The 16660-nt window shown below is 38.2% G+C and overlaps 2 protein-coding genes across 2 annotated transcripts; both read left to right on the top strand.

Moving 5' to 3' along the window:
- Positions 1-13456: 13456 nt before the first annotated feature.
- Positions 13457-14050, top strand: LOC107785614 (uncharacterized). The gene has a single exon (XM_016606956.1). The coding sequence runs from the start codon at positions 13457-13459 to the stop codon at positions 14048-14050; it is 594 nt and encodes a 197-aa protein (XP_016462442.1).
- Positions 14051-15199: 1149 nt separating this feature from the next.
- LOC107785616 (putative calcium-binding protein CML36) lies at positions 15200-16162 on the top strand. The gene has a single exon (XM_016606957.2). The coding sequence runs from the start codon at positions 15320-15322 to the stop codon at positions 15977-15979; it is 660 nt and encodes a 219-aa protein (XP_016462443.1). The 5' UTR covers positions 15200-15319; the 3' UTR covers positions 15980-16162.
- The last annotated feature ends 498 nt before the right edge of the window (positions 16163-16660 follow it).

Genomic DNA, 16660 nt, shown 5'->3' with positions numbered 1-16660 from the left:
CTTTAGTAGTTTCACATGCCATGCTGAATCCGTTTAAGACCCGAATTGCAGGCACTATTTGGTATTGTAGACCCAGCTGCTCTACGACCCTCGATCTGAAGATATTGGCCGAGCTACTTGGATCAATCAATACACGCTTAACTCGAGATTTATTTATGAGTACAGAAATTACCAGTGCATCATTATGCGGTTGCACAATGCTTTCAGCATCTTCATCGTTGAAAGAGATGGTCCCCTACGGCATGTAATCCCGGGTTAGCTTTTCCCTTGTAATGGACACTTTAGTGTGCTTCAGCATTGGCCGCTGGGGGATGTCGACTCCACCGATGATTATGCTGATGATGTGTTGAGGTTCCTCTTGCTCGGTCTGCTTGTTGGAGTCCCTATTTCTGAAGTGACTTTTGGCTCGATCACTTAAAAATTCCCGGAGGTGTCCGTTATTGAATTACCGGGCCACTTCTTATCTTAGTTATCAACAGTCTTCGGTCATGTGGTCGTGAGTGTCATGATACTTACACATCAGGTTGGGGTCTCTTTGGGCAGGATTGGACTGCAATGGCCGAGGCCACTTGGTATTTTTTATGCGTCCGATGGCTGACACGATGCCAGCCGCATCGACGCAGAAGTTGTATTCTTATAACCTCGGTGCCTCCCTGGCCCCGATTGGCCTGTCGAAACCATTTTTCTCATGAGTCCCCGGCTATTATGACCTCGATCGCTTCTTTTTAATTCCTTGCAGGGTTACGTCCGGATTCGCTGCCCCTTAGATCTCCGTTATACGGTTAATATTGATCTATGCTTGGTCTTAGTTTATGATCGATGACTCTTTTAGACCTGTCATTAGTTCTGATGGGATACACGGACCCAGAGGGAGGCTCGAGCTGATCATCCTCGACTCTAATTTTCGATTGGTACCTGTTATAGACGTCAGCCCAAGTTACTGTCAGGTACTCTATCAAATTCTATTTCAGCTACTGTGAATCCAAGGAGCTTTAGGGGTTGAGTCCTTGGGTGAATGCTTGAACAGCCCAACCATCCGAAACCGGGGGAAGGTCCATCCTTTCCATTTGAAACCTCGATACGAATTCCCTAAGCATTTCGTTATCTCTTTGTTTCACTTTAAAGAGGTCTGATTTTCTGGTCTCGACTTTGATGGCCCCGGCATGAGCTTTTATGAAGGCATCTGCAGGCATAGCAAACGAATCAATGAAATTAGGGGGCAGGTTGTGATACCATATCATTGCTCCTTTAGACAGGGTTTCTCCGAATTTTTTCAGCAGAACCGACTCGATTTCATCATCTTCTAAGTCATTTCCCTTGATGGCACACGTGTAGAAGGTCTCGTATTTATTTGGATTCATGGTCCCGTTATAGTTTGGAATTTCGGGCATATGGAACTTCTTTGGGATCGGTTTCAGAGCTGCGCTTGGAGGGTAAGGTTTTTGGACAAATTTATTTGGAATACAGGCCTTTCAATATCGGGGATGCTCCTAGGATTTGATCAGCCCTGGAGTTATAGGTCTCCACTTTTTTATTGGTGGCTTCGATTTTCTTTTCTCCCGATTCTACCCACTTTGTCAGTTCCTCTAGAATCTGTATTATCTCGGGGTTGGTCCCGGGTTCAACTTCACCCGGCCTTTCTGTGACAGGTTCATTTCTGCGGGTGTTATCCCGGGATGGTTCGGGCTCAACTCTGCTGGGGCGCCTTTGGTTCTGCAACTGGGCTATTGCTGCCTGTTGAGCCTGTAATATTTTGAAGATCACTTGTAAATTTATCCCATCGCCTTTGCCGTCGTGGGTACCCCGGGCTATCGATCGGGCTCCCCCGCGAATGCTATTTTCAGGGTCAGTAGGCAAGTTTGCGTCGATGGCCACATATGAGTTAGCACCGATTGGGTCAGCGACTGGAACTCTGTTGGGGTCAACAGGAGGCACCTCATTGGTGGGCATTACATTGTTGTTCTCGCCATGGTGTCCAGACTCAGCATCTTCAAATGAGCGGATAGAGAGTACGACATTTTTAATTTGACCTGAAATTAAAATCTCAAAGAACAAGCGTAAAACAGAGTGCGTTATGGAAATTTGTATTAAATTACCACTCCTTAGCCCCATGGTGGGCGCCAAACTGTTTACCCTAAAAAAGGATAACAATTGAATTTATATGTGGTTTTAAGGATATGTGGATTAATTCAATACGAGTGATTAATGACGTTAGATTAAGCAAATGAAAGGCGTAATAAATGGCCAAACCAATGATAATAGTGATTTCGAGCTCGATTGATGACTCAATGAGGAACCTGTCCTCGATTCCAAGATTGCACTTATGAAGAACTTAAGAACAAAAATAAGAACTTTTAACGACAAGAAGAATTGAAATAGATTGCCTTGGTATTCGTGTTACAATGTATGTCTTGAACAATAAGCTTCCCCCTTTATATAGTACGAGATATTTTACCCTAAGTACAATTCTAAAAAAGGTAAAAATCTTCTGTTTCACTAATCACTGACACGGACATCACGGCCCTTTGTTAGTCGTGTGCAATTATTTGGTAATGCTCTCCGAAGTTTTGATCCCCGAACCGGACCTGGAGGACATGACCCCAATACCCCTGAGGGAAGGTGTTTTGCCCGAACCTTGATATGAGGGGCTCCTCACTCTGACTCCAGCTCATTACGGTCACGTTCCTGCTCCGTTTGCCTCACCAGAAAATCGGGGTGTTCAGTGGGCTCGGTTTTACCTGATTGTGATTTGGTTTGGTATTGGAAAAAAAAATCCGACCATAATTGGTTTGGTTTGGTTTTAACTAAAAAAGTCAAATCGAAACCAAACCAACCCGATAGTATATTTATACATTTTTAAAAATATTATATATATATATATAAATATTTATTGTAATGTGATTTATAAATATTTCTTAAACTTTTTCACAGTTTTATTTTATAACGTATTATTTCAAGTTTGGATCTAACATTCTTGAGTAGTAAATAAATTTTATAGCCCATAAATGTGATAACTCAAACAAAGTTTAAATCAATACTAATGCTAACAATTCAACACTAGGAATGATGATAGTGTTGGATATTTATTTTTTAGTTTTACATTGTTTTATAATGAAAATGCATAACTTATTTTATCTTTTTCTTTAGTACTTAGTTATATAATTAATAGTACTTATTAGCTATACTTATTTTAGCATAGCCTATATGGTATTTTTATATTATGTTAATTTTTATTATGGTTTATTAATTAGTAATATTTGCTTTATGCAATTTTATTATATTTGTTATTGAATATTTTAGTATAATGCTAGGACTTATCTCATATTATTGTATTATTATTTTTTTTGGAAAATACATTATATAGTTGTATCTTACTAGGACTAAAGAAATATTTGGAGTACAAGTTACATATTTTGTGCTATGAACACTTTACCGGGGAAAAAATCGAAAATTCGGAAAAAACCGAAAAAAACCCGAGAAAAACCGAGATTGAAAAATCTGACTTTTTTTGTTTTGGTTTGGTTTATAGATTTAAAAATCCGACATCATTAGTTAGGTTTGATAATTGAAAAATCCGAATCAACCCGACGTATGTACACCCTAGTATCCGGACTCTCGATTGCTTAATTGGTCAAAGCACAGTTTTCTCTTTCAATTAATTAGTTAATTATGAACCTTGGTTACAGTACCTCGATAAAATAAAACAGCATAATTGGATATCCACTCTGAAATACTTATAACTAATCACCTTCTTTGCTGCCAGGAAACATTCACTCCTGAACAAATTAATTGCCTTTTCAAGTAAATTTTTTAATTGCAAGTCGCAATTGTCTCGTTCTTTGTAATAAAATATTAGTGAAACTGCGAAAGCTAGAAATATCTTTTTATACATGTTTATTTTATACTACACAACATCGTCTTGGCGTGCTGTTAACAGTGAGCTAAAGCCTATTCAGTGTGCCATTATCTGTTGGCCAAAAGTAAACAAAATGAAGGAAGTTGCATGTGATAGCAAAGCTTCTTCTAATTTTTATGTAATCTTTCACATGCACTATCCTGTTCCAAAATTGAATAATAAATATTTCGTAGAAAGGGGTCATGAATATCTAATCTAGATGTAGAAATTTTCCCTTTCCGGCAGTTGCTTATTGGATTTTGGAAAATACTTACTAAGTATTACTTTTCTAATGTGAAAGATTGAGGTTTGTGTGGACTCTCTTTTCACTAGAGTAGACAGAAACCGGTTGGTGCAATGTATCCAGAAGAGAAGTTTATTAAATTGGTATTTAATGAGAATGTTTTTTTTTTTTATGTAATTCGCGGTTTAGATTAATCAAACTTAAAAGAATATTTTTATTTTTATTTTTTGTGTTTAACTATGCAATCTCAATCGTCACTAATCCAATTAATGCGGAATATTTGCGCCAAATAAATTCACTAATAGAGATGAAAGCATTTTTTACTAAAAAATTTATATTCTTGAGACTCGAACACAAGATTCAGGTTCTCTTGTTTGGTTGGTGAGTGAAAAACTTTTTTCTGAAAAATAGTTTCTAGTGTTTGGTCAGAGAGTATAAAATATTTTTTAAAAAATATTTTTTTATGCTACTCTCCTCAACCTACCTTCCCCCAAATTCTCATGTTCTTTGTACTCTCCCCCCCCCCCCCACTCTATTTTATTTACCAATTTAATTTTACTTTTCAAAATTCACACGAACCCAAAGAAATTAATATGCTACTTTACTTTTTCACATAAGAACAACGTTAAAATTTGAGCTCGATAACTAAAATGAAAATACTTTATTTTGTTGAGAAAAATATCATTTCTACAACATGAAAAGAAAATACTTAGTATGTTTAAATGAAAGAAAATATTTTTTCTACATCATGAAAAGAAAGTACTCTTTTTTTAAATGAAAGAAAATACGTGTTCTACATCTTGAAAGAAAGTACTTATTTTGTTGGAAAAATATTTTTTCTATTTCAGGAAAAGAAAATATTTAGTTTGTTGAAATAAAATAAACTACTTTTTCTACGTCATGAAAAAAAAAGTACTCGTTTTGTTTAAACGAAAGAAAATAAAAATTTTAAATCATGAAAAGAAAATACTCATTTTGTGAAAATAAAAAAAATATTTTTTTTAAATCATAAAAAAGTATATGTTTTGTTGAAAAGAAAGAGGTGTGTAGGTGTGGGGGGAGAGGGTTGGGGAGTAGGGGTGGTGGTTTGGAGGTGGGGTGGGATGGTGGGGATGAGGAATAGAGTGGAGAAGGTTGGAAAAGAATTTTGGAAAATATTTTATCTTCTTTTGATATGGAAAATATTTTTCTTAGAGGAAAATGAGTTCATGAGAAAAAATATTTTTCAAAATATTTAAGCCAGCCAAATATGAAAAAATTAAAAAATATTTTTAAAAAAATATTTTCTTTCGTACCAAACACACCCTAATTGTTTTCTTGTCTGAATTTGAAATTGATCTTTGATTAAAGATAGATGTATACTAATCATTTCACAACATCGTTAATTTGATAAGATTTTTTTATTTCTATCTTGCTTCTTGTTATCGATTGACCTTGTTTTTTTAAGTTGGTTGACTTAAGATTTTGGTGAAAGTCAATTTCTCTCGCAAGTTGGAACTACGAATTGCATAGAATTTTTCTTAATATTACTCAGGAGTGGCATTATGAAGGAAAACATGTTTTATAAGATTAACAGTTGCATCTTGTAGACCAAGACATTATTTGGGAAGTTTGATATTGTTTACCGGAAAAATCGGATAACGTTAGATTTGTGGATGGTTCTAAGGATATGCGATACAATTTGATATAAATCGCGTAGAGAAATGGAAATATGTGTATTGTTGACTGTAAGAACGAAAATAATAAGCGAAAAGAATGAATAAGTAAAACAAGCACAAGAGGATTACTCTCAATATCTAGAGGAAGTGATCCTTTTTATGTTCAACCTCCTCTAACTTACAAGGATTCCCCCTTTTATAGAAGAAGGTCATTAACTGTAAACAATAAAATAAAACATGTAGTGGAAGACCCATAATGACTTGTCTCTTCCTTGATTCCCGCCAAGATTCTCTTTCTTGGTGTGATTGCAACGGCTCTTGTTTGTGAGCTCAATACTAGCTCAAACTCGTTACTGGGTCGGGCCCTTCGGTCTTGGATCGAGTTCGACCTTCGAGATGGGCGTCGCGCATTTCCGACCTTGAAGCAGTGCCTTGCGGATCGATTCAGTCACGGGCTCGATAGGATTATCGAGCCGCCTCCTCGAGCGACCTTCGGGCTCGAGGTTCGTTAGTACCGACCTCAGAGCTCACTCCCAAAATCTCATTCCGACTTCTTAACACTCGAACTCGATCGAACGTAGGAAGGCCAAAATCTATTTCGACCGTATACAGATAGTCCCCTCGTTTCTCGAAAAAGGATGTGACGAGAAACGATATGATTTTCCAACAGTTCGATCAGATATACACTGATGTTTTTATCTGATGATTTCCCAGCAGCTCGATCAGATATACACTGATGTTTTTATCGATCCCGACCATAACGTATGTAATGCTCGATCATCTTATGCGTCTTTATAGTCCTCGACTTTTTTCTTCCCCGGTGGGAATTGCTAGTTACCTTCGGTCTTTGGTGATCGGAGAAGATCAATCAATGATGAATGCGGAGGGGCTTCCTGTCTTTTCAACGAGGCCCAATATGCTTTGAATCGGATAACTTCTGATGGCGTTTTCGCCGCTTCTGTACAAAAATTTTGTAAATACAAATCTTTCTTCTTCTTTTTTGAAGAGAAATGGCCTTTCAAACTAAATAGACAGTTTGAATTTAAATCTCTGTTGCCTTCGTGCCTCGTGGGTAGTCCGCTTTGCTTTATCGGGCTCGAGCGTCCTTCAGCTTAAATAGTCAAGTGTTTGTTTTAATTCGAAGAAATAAGTAGTTTTGCTCTAAATAATATAGCCTGTAGGCGTAATAGTCGAGCGAGTGATGGCTCGAACTCAAAATAAAGGTAGCCCGTAGGCTTAGCAGTCGAGTGAATGATTCGAACTTGATGCAATGTAGCCCGCAGGCGTAATAGTCAAAGTAGCCCGTAGGCTTAATGGACGAGTGAGTGAACGCTCGAACTCGAAATAAAGGTAGCCCGTAGGCTTGGCAGTCGAGCGAATGATTCGAACTCGATGCAATGTAGCATGTAGGCGTAATAGTCAAAGTAGCCCGTAGGCTTAATAGTCGAGTGAGTGATTGCTCGAACTCGAAATAAAGGGGGCCCGTAGGCTTGGCAGTCGAACGAATGATTCGAACTCGATGCAATGTAGCCCGTAGGCGTAATAGTTAAAGTAGCCCGTAGGCTTAATGGTCGAGTGAATGATTGCTCGAACTCGAAATAAAGGTAGCCCGTAGGCTTGGTAATCGAGTGAATGATTCGAACTCGATGCAATGTAGCCCGTAGGCGTAATAGTTAAAGTAGCCCGTAGGCTTAAAGGTCGAGTGAGTGATTGCTCGAACTCGAAATAAAGGTAGCCCGTAGGCTTGGCAATCGAGTGAATGATTCGAACTCGATGCAATGTAGCCCATAGACGTAATAGTAAAAGTAGCCCGTAGGCTTAATGGTCGAGTGAGTGATTGCTCGAACTCAAAATAAAGGTAGCTGGTTGGCTTGGCAATCGAGCGAATGATTCGAACTCGATGCAATGTAGCCCGTAGGCGTAATAGTTAAAGTAGCCCGTAGGCTTAATGGTCGAGTGAGTGATTGCTCGAACTCGAAATAAAGGTAGCCCGTAGGCTTGGCAATCGAGTGAATGATTCGAACTCGATGCAATGTAGCCCGTAGGCATAATAGTTAAAGTAGCCCGTAGGCTTAATGGTCGAGTGAGTGATTGCTCGAACTCGAAATAAAGGTAGCCCGTAGGCTTGGCAATCGAGTGAATGATTCAAACTCGATGCAATATAGCCCGTAGACATAATAGTCAAAGTAGCCCGTAGGCTTAATGGTCGAGTGAGTGATTGCTCGAACTCGAAATAAAGGTGGCCCGTAGGCTTGGCAATCGAGTGAATGATTCGAACTTGATGCAATGTAGCCCGTAGGCGTAATAGTTAAAGTAGCCCGTAGGCTTAATGGTCGAGTGAGTGATTGCTCGAACTCGAAATAAAGTTAACCCGTAGGCTTGGCAATCGAGTGAATGATTCGAACTCGATCCTGTTTGCATAATAAATCTTGAACATAGAATATCGGTAAGGAGGAGAGCTTTCTTTGCAGGTCATTATACATGGGTTCATGTTTTGCGTCAGGGCTCGGGCCAACTATATAAGCATGGTTCGTTTTGACCATTTGGCCCTTACAACGTTTCCCGTTGAGACACTATTTGTCATGAAATAATGAAGTAACTTCCTTTGCACCTAACTTGATAATCATCACAGATGCGTTCAATGATAAAGCCCCCCCTGTGTACGAGGTTGATTTTAAAGAGGCCTCGGATACTCAGCAGTAGTATCGTTTCTGCTATATGGCTGGTATCGATCTCTAGTCGACTTTTGCTTTTTCGTAATGGTCCTAGAAGTCAACTGGTCATCTTCGACTATTATTTTGGATTGATATCGATTGTGCACATCGGTCCAAGTAATAGCTGGGTACTCGATCAGATTTTGCTTCAGCCACCGCGAAGCCCTCGAGCTCCGCTCATTTAGACCTTGAGTAAAAGCTTGAACAACCCAATCGTTTGTGACTGGTGGCAGATCCATTCGTTCCATTTGAAAATGAGCTACGAACTCCCTTAGCATCTCGTTATCCTTTTGCATTACCTTGAACATGTCCGACTTTCTGGTTTCGACCTTTATGGCTCCGGCATGAGCTTTTACGAAGCAATCTGCAAGCATAGCAAAAGAATCAATGGAGTTAGATGGTAAATTATGATGCCATATCATTGCCCCTTTTGACAGGGTTTCGCCGAATATTTTTAATAATAGAGATTCGATCTCATCATCTTCCAAATCATTGCCCTTGATGGCATACGTGTAAGAAGTGATGTGCTCGTTGGGGTCAGTCGTTCCATTATATTTGGGTATTTCGGGCATACAGAATTTTTTGGGGATTGGTTTTGGGGCTGCACTCGAGGGAAAAGGCTTTTGAATGAATTTTTTCAAATCTAGCCCTTTTATCATTGGTGGAGCCCCCGGGATCTGGTCCACCCTGGAATTATATGTTTCTACTTTTTTATCGTTGGCTTCGACTCGTTTTGTGAGTTCCTCGAGCAATTTAGTAATTTCGGGAGTAGTCCCCGATTCTTGCTCATTTGGCTTCTCTATGACTGGTTCCGTTTTGTGGGTGACTTCTCGAAGCGGATTGGGCTCCGGCCTGCTTTGTACCTGAGTTTGGATCTGCAACTGAGCTATCGCTATTTGCTGGGCTTGTAACATCTCGAAGATCATCCGTAAGCTGACTCCGATCTCCTCCACGTTATGGGTGTCTCGAGCTACGGATCGAGTACCACCCTAAATGCTCCTTTCCGGTTCGGAACGCTGATTCGCCTCTAGAGCTATTTGTGAATTGACATCCAATGATACTTCGGCTCGAATTTTGGGTTCTTCGATTCGAGCCTCAGCACCTTCATCGAGTGGCCTTCCGGCCCCGGGTGCCAAGTTGTTGGTTTTATCTTGAAGGCCGGCTTCGTGGTCGATAGGTGAAGCCATTGCTGATTTGAAGTTGCAAACTGGCGTGTACTTTAGGTTTATATCAAACGATCACTGTTACCCTTAGCCCTACGGTGGGCGCCAAACTGTTTACCGAAAAAATCGGATAACATTAGATTTGTGGATGGTTCTAAGGATATGCGATACAATTTAATATAAATCGCGTAGAGAAATGGAAATATGTGTATTGTTGACTATAAGAACAAAAATAATAAGCCAAAAGAATGAATAAGTAAAACAATCACAAGGGGATTACTCTCAATATCTAGAGGAAGTGATCCTTTTTATGTTCAACCTCCTCTAGCTTACAAGGATTCCCCATTTTATAGAAGAGGGTCATTAACTGTAAACAATAAAATAAAACATGTAGTGGAAGACCCATAATGACTTGTCTCTTCCTTGATTCCCGCCAAGATTCTCTTTTTTGGTGTGGTTGCAACGGCTCTTGTCTGTAAGCTCGATACTAGCTCGAACTCGTTACTGGGTTGGGCCCTTCGGTCTTGGATCGAGTTCGACCTTCGAGATGGGCGTCGCACATTTTCGACCTCGAAGTAGTGCCTTGCGGATCGATTCGGTCACGGGCTCGATAGGATTATCGAGCCGCCTCCTCGAGCGAACTTCGGGCTCGAGGTTCGTTAGTACCGACCTCACAGCTCACTCCCAAAATCTCATTCCGACTTCTTAACACTCGAACTCGATCGAACGTAGGAATGCCGAAATCTATTTCGACCGTATACAGATATGTTTTATAGTTTAATCAATGTGTCAATTGATTTTACTTTTATTTTAAGATGTATTTAGCATTTAGTAAAAAGAAGTCCATTTGCCCTGCACTCTTTGAAATTACTTAATTTTTATTCAGACTTTTGATCCATTCATATCTTGGTTAATAAATCGTCTCGTAATTTTCCTTCTTTATCGCAAAATGGTAGAGTCCACGTGTTCAATTCTTTTTAGAAAGAAAGTCCAACTTTGCTCCTTAATTATGCTTTGACATTACCCTCAGCTTGGAGCTCCCGTCAGGGGCGGATCTATGTACATGATTCGGGGTGGTACGCCACCCGCAAGTTTCGGCGAAAATTTTATGTATATAAGTAAATATGTATAAGAAATAGAATATATATTTAAAGTGCTACCCATAGAACAAAAGTGGGAAAGGTGCCAGTGACAAAGGTTTGCCTTTTCGTTCAGCAGGGCAAGAGTTCGAATCTAGGGAGCAAATAATTTTTTGGCTTACATTTAGTTGCAATTTAAGAAAATTAAGTATACTACAGCACACTCTTCTATATTTTATATTAAATTTTTACTTTTCTGTTTGTTTGTTTAAGTATAAACAAATAAAATAAAATAATAATAAAAGTACTCTTTATAGAATATTCTCTTATAACTAATACTCCTAACAGAAAGTTAAAATTATTTTTTAGGATCTTTCCTAATTTTCAAAAGGTAAAACAAAGCCCCAATTCCCCAAGTCCCTTAGGCTGCTTTCCCCTTTCCCTTTCTCCAATTCTCGTTGCTTTAGCCTTCATTCACGCCACTGCTTCTGCTTCTGCTTCTCGCTTCTCCGTTAGACTGTTAATGTTAGCATTTATTTTGCTTTACCTTTGCGGATGCTTCACACCTTCATTGCTCACTAGTCATTGCACTACGCTCACCGTTGTAAAGTTTCCTCACCTACTCATGTTTATTTCTTAACCATGTGTGGCTATTTTTTTTTCATCAAATATATGTTCTTGCTATATTTTTGTTTTGTATTTAGTTGGATTTTAGTGTTCTTGCTAAATTTTATTGTCACTATTTTAATTTTTTTGTTATGTATTTCTTTGGTTGTGTTTGTAAATCAAATGCCTCTTAAATGGTTTCACTGTAGATTATAGAATTTAGTATCGTGGCTAAAAGAGAAAGAACATTCCAAGTAATTTTGATCAAGAAACAATAAAAATTAACTCTATTTTAACAACGACAAAAATATTAGGGAAGGTTGAGACGTTAAGTTATTTAAAATAACTAAACTTATTGATGGTATGTCCTAGTAGAAATTGTTCTATAATTCTCACTGGAATGAACTTCTATTTTATAGGAATTGATTGAGATGGATAGATTTATCACGAGGTTGGACCATTCTCAACCAAGTCCTAGTTGTCAATCATTGATCCAAGCGAATGCCAATCATTCATATCTTATAGATGAACTCGATTTGGGGTCACTTAAAGGCGATCCAGGAGAAAGAATACATATTGCTGACTACAACCCTAGAATACGAGATGAAGTAAGGTAACATTATATTCAACAAGGTCCTTGTCAACCTTCCAAGCATCAATTTCCCAAAACTCAAATAGGAGGAAGAATGCGTCAATTTGTTCCAAGTTGGTTCAATGGTAAATTTTCTAAATGGTTGGAGTATAGTGTGAAGAAAGATGCGGTATTTTGCTTATGTTATTATTTGTTCAAAAATAAATTTATTCATGGAAGTGCGGGTAAATTTTATACAAAAAATAGTTTTAGGGCTTGGAATAAGGATCTTGAAAGATTGCATTTACATGTTGGTGATGTTAATAGTGTCCATGATAAATGTTTCAAGAAGATGCTAGATTTATCAAATCATCATCAATCAATTCAAGTTATTTTTGATAAGCACTCCGAGAAGTTGAAAAGTGAGTATCGAATGCGTTTAGAAGCATCAACTGATGTGGCAAGACTTCTATTGTTGTATGGATTGCCTTTTAGGGGCCATGATGAAAGTGAATCTTCAACAAATCAAGGCCTCTTTCTAGGATTCTTACGATGGCATGGGGACAAGCATCCGGATGTGGAAAAAGTAATATTAGAAAATACTCCACAAAATGATACTTTGACTTGCCTTATGATCCAAAAGGATATTATCAATGCTTGTGCAAAAGAAATATTAAAGGCTATAATTGGAGACTTGAATGGAGATTATTTTGGTATATTAGTTGATGAGTCCAAAGATATCTCACACAAAGAACAAATGGCTCTTGTTTTGCGTTATGTTGATAAAAATGTGAAGCGATAGAGAGATTTGTTGGTCTTGTCCATGTTAGTGATACATCGACATGCTCATTGAAAGAAGCAATCTACTCCTTGCTTTCGGACCACTCACTAAGTCTGTCCCAAATACGTGGACAAGATTATGATGGAACTAGTAACATGAGGGGAGAAATAAGCGGTCTTAAAACTTTAATTATGAAAGATAACTCATCGGCATATTACATTCATGCTTTACTCATCAATTGCAATTAACACTTGTAGCTATGTCTAAAAAGCATTTGTATGTCGGAGACTTCTTTTGTCATGTTACTAATGTGTTGAATGTTATTGGAGTATCTTTTAAGAGCAGAGATTTGCTTTGCCATCTTCAAGCTAAAAATCTGGAGTAATTACTTGAGTCCGGTGAAATTCATACCGGACGAGGACTAAATCAAGAACGCAGGCTTCAAAGACCAGGTGATACTCGTTGGGGATCACATTTCAAAATATTAGATAACTTTCTTGTTATTTTCTCATCTATTATTCGTGTGCTTGAAGTGATTGAACATGAAGGTTCTACCTCTAATGAGAGAAATCAAGCAAAATATCTTTTGAGTGAGATAATAACATTCAAATTTATTTTTATGCTTCACTTGATGTTGAAAGTTTTGGCAATGTCAAATGAGTTGAACAAGATCCTACAAAAGAGAGATTGAGATATTGTTAATGACGTGGAGTTTCTTAACATTACAAAGAAAAGATTTCAAGATATGAGGAAAACTGGATGGGAATCTTTGCTAGATGATGTTTCCTCATTTTGTCATATGCATGATATTATGATTCTCAAGATGGATGAATCATATTTTTCTGAAAAGTCGAAGCGCAAGTCTTCTGATATTTTTTATTCACACCACTTGCGTGTTGATATCTTTTATGTTGTAATTGATGTGCAACTTCAAGAGCTTAAGGACCCTTTTGATGTAGTGAGTAGCGATATGCTTCTTGGGATGACTAGTTTGAATCCAGTCAATTCTTTTGCTAATTTTGATAAAGGTAGAATAATGACTTTAGCAAAATGTTACCCAAATGAGTTTGATGAAGTACACATTCGAGACTTAAGTTATCAACTAGATACTTTCATAATTCATATGCGAGCTGGCAATCCCAAGTTCTCCAACTTGCAAGGAATTAGTGATTTGGCAAAAGCATTGGTTGAGACAAATCTTGTGGAGACTTATTCGTATGTTTATTTACTTGTCAAGTTAACTCTGATTTTACCTGTTGCTACCGCAACTGTGGAGAGAGCATTCTCATCCATGAAGCAGATAAATAATGAAGAGCGGAACAACATGGGTAATCAATAGTTAAATGATTGTTTAGTTTGTTACATAGAGCGTGATGTATTTACAAATGTAAGTAATGATGTCATTATTGATCGTTTTCAAAATATGAAAGCTCGCCGAGGACAATTGTAAATAGATTATGTATGATATTAAAAATATTGTTGGAAGTTTTATGCTTTGTGTCAATTAGTTATAGTTATTATATTTTCTTTCGTTTGATCTATTTGTCTATATAAATAAAAAGGATGAATAACCCGAACCGACGCTCGAGTTGATCACATCGATTAGGTCGGCACCAGTAACCCCTAATCCTGGATCCGCCTCTGGCTCCCGTTAGGGATCAAGAGCAAAAAACGAGATCATTTGCTCATCTACTATGTGAAAAAGATTAATTTTACTCTCCGTTATATTTTTCGTACAAAAATACCTTTGCTATTACACAAATTGTTTAAATATACCCCTTCTCCGTTAGGACGGTCTTAGGTGGACTCCCAATCCCACATGAACATGAAGTAGACACCACATGACGTGCCACCTCACCACCGGACCCATTTACCCCTCCCCTCCATTATTCTATCACTTGTACCTCCTACCCTTCCACCAAAACCGTCCTTTACGTTAATAGCTCTCATTGTTTTGAAGGGCAGAAAACTGTAGTAATATCTTTTCATTCTTATGCGCTGGAGAATTAACATTATATTATGTCTACGGGTATTTCTGTTGTTATATTCAAAATTTGTTTTGTTTGACATAAGAATTCCAACACTTAAATTGATGATCGATATTTGAGTATATTGGTGTTAATGGTGATGGTTGTGGTGGGGTGGGAGGTGCAAGTGATAGAAGAAATAGAGGGGGAGTAAGGTGTTGGGGTGCCATGCGATTTGGTGTTCAACTCATCAAAATGTTAGTATGACGTGAGATTGAGAGTTTACTAGGATAGTTTCAACGAATGAGGATATATTTAAATTAATCAGTGTAACGGCAAGAGTATTTTGTACCGAATTGATTACCCTACTCCCGAAATGAATAGAGAAACGCAATCAGAATAAACGAAAGAAAATGATAAAGTAACGGTAATTTCTGAATAGTAAAATGACCCTAAATTTAAAAATAATCTTTAACGAATGCCAAATAAATACGCCTTATTTTCTCTGTCACAGCTAGGAAAGGAAACTTCCTGGAAGCTCACTATGGAGTGCTACTTCCTCCCTCCATTTAACCCTCTCCTTCCTCTCTCTTTCTCCTCAATTCTCCTTTCAACAGCTTCTCCTCTCTGTTTCCTCCATAATGAAGCTCCTCAAAAACATCCCCAATAAGCTCTTCAAGTACAAAAAATCCCGCTCCATTTCTAGATCCGAAGACCCATCATTCGGGTCGGGCACAACTTCGTCTTCATTCGATTCGGAGTCCCATCGCGGCTTCAAAAAACCCAATGGGCTAGCTACGCCAACAAGCGTGTTACCCACTTTATCCAACGAAATCTCTGCTGATAAATGGTCTGAGATTTCGGCCGAAGTTTACGCCGAACTGGTACAAGCCTTTCATATGATTGACACTGACGGTGACGGGAAGATAATGAAAGAAGAGCTGGAGGCTATTCTGAGCAGAGTCGGAACCGAGCCGCCGAGTAAAGAGGAACTGACGCTGTTACTTGATGAAGTTGACAGGGACGGTGATGGATGTATTAGCTTAGAGGAATTTGGTGCCATTAGCTCGGCGTTTGGGCCGCCGTCTTGTGACGGCGAGCTGAGAGATGTTTTTGATTTCTTTGACGCCGATCATGACGGAAAGATAACGGCGGAAAAGTTGTTTAACGTGTTTAGAACTATTGGTGACGGACGGTGTACGTTAGAGGATTGCCGGCGTATGATAAGAGGTGTCGATAAGAATGGGGATGGGTTCGTATGCTTCGACGACTTTTGCCTTATGATGGAGCAGCAGAGATGATTGATAAATAATTATCATGATTTTGTATCTCTTTTTTTTTGTGGAAAGAAGTGGGAGATCGGGCCAATTTATATGTATGTATAAAAATGTGGGCACAAATTCCTTCTTTTTGAACCCATGAAATGAAATGGGAATTGGCATAATATATAATATAGATTTAGATTCTAATTTCAGTGGAGTTTTTATCTTGAGCTGTGCTTTGTTTTTCGTTTTGCTGTATTTATGTTTTTTGTTTTGGTATTTTTGGAGATGTTGTATTGGCCAATTGGGGAATCGAATTGGCCTTTGACTCAAAACTGTTACAGAGTTCTTATAGCAATTCAGCATCTGCCGTGCCCATCAAAGATTTTAATCCAGACTTGCATTGTCAACATCACTCATGTTCCTACTTATTACAATAACATGCTCAGTATTAGTATTATCCCACATTGTACCCCTACCTTACGAGGATAGATAGACTGTTTCTAATAGACCCTCGTCTCAGGAAAGCATAAGCACTGCATTAATGAAAATATAGACACGAAGGGACAGTACCATAAAACTATATAAAAGCAGAATAAAAACAACAAGATAGTAAGGTGATCAACAATGAAAATAAACAGCGGTTAGTCATAAAAATCTACTACCAACAGAAAGCGGGACTGCATCCCAATACTACTGTTATGAACACTCTAGACTACC

Source organism: Nicotiana tabacum, chromosome 15, assembly GCF_000715075.1.
Source record: "Nicotiana tabacum cultivar K326 chromosome 15, ASM71507v2, whole genome shotgun sequence".
Taxonomy (NCBI): domain Eukaryota; kingdom Viridiplantae; phylum Streptophyta; class Magnoliopsida; order Solanales; family Solanaceae; genus Nicotiana; species Nicotiana tabacum.
This window is presented reverse-complemented; position numbering and strand designations above follow the sequence as displayed.

Coding starts and splice junctions, on each gene's coding strand:
- LOC107785616 (XM_016606957.2), top strand. CDS start 15,320: ATGAAGCTCCTCAAAAACATCCCCAATAAGCTCTTCAAGTACAAAAAA.
- LOC107785614 (XM_016606956.1), top strand. CDS start 13,457: ATGAGGAAAACTGGATGGGAATCTTTGCTAGATGATGTTTCCTCATTT.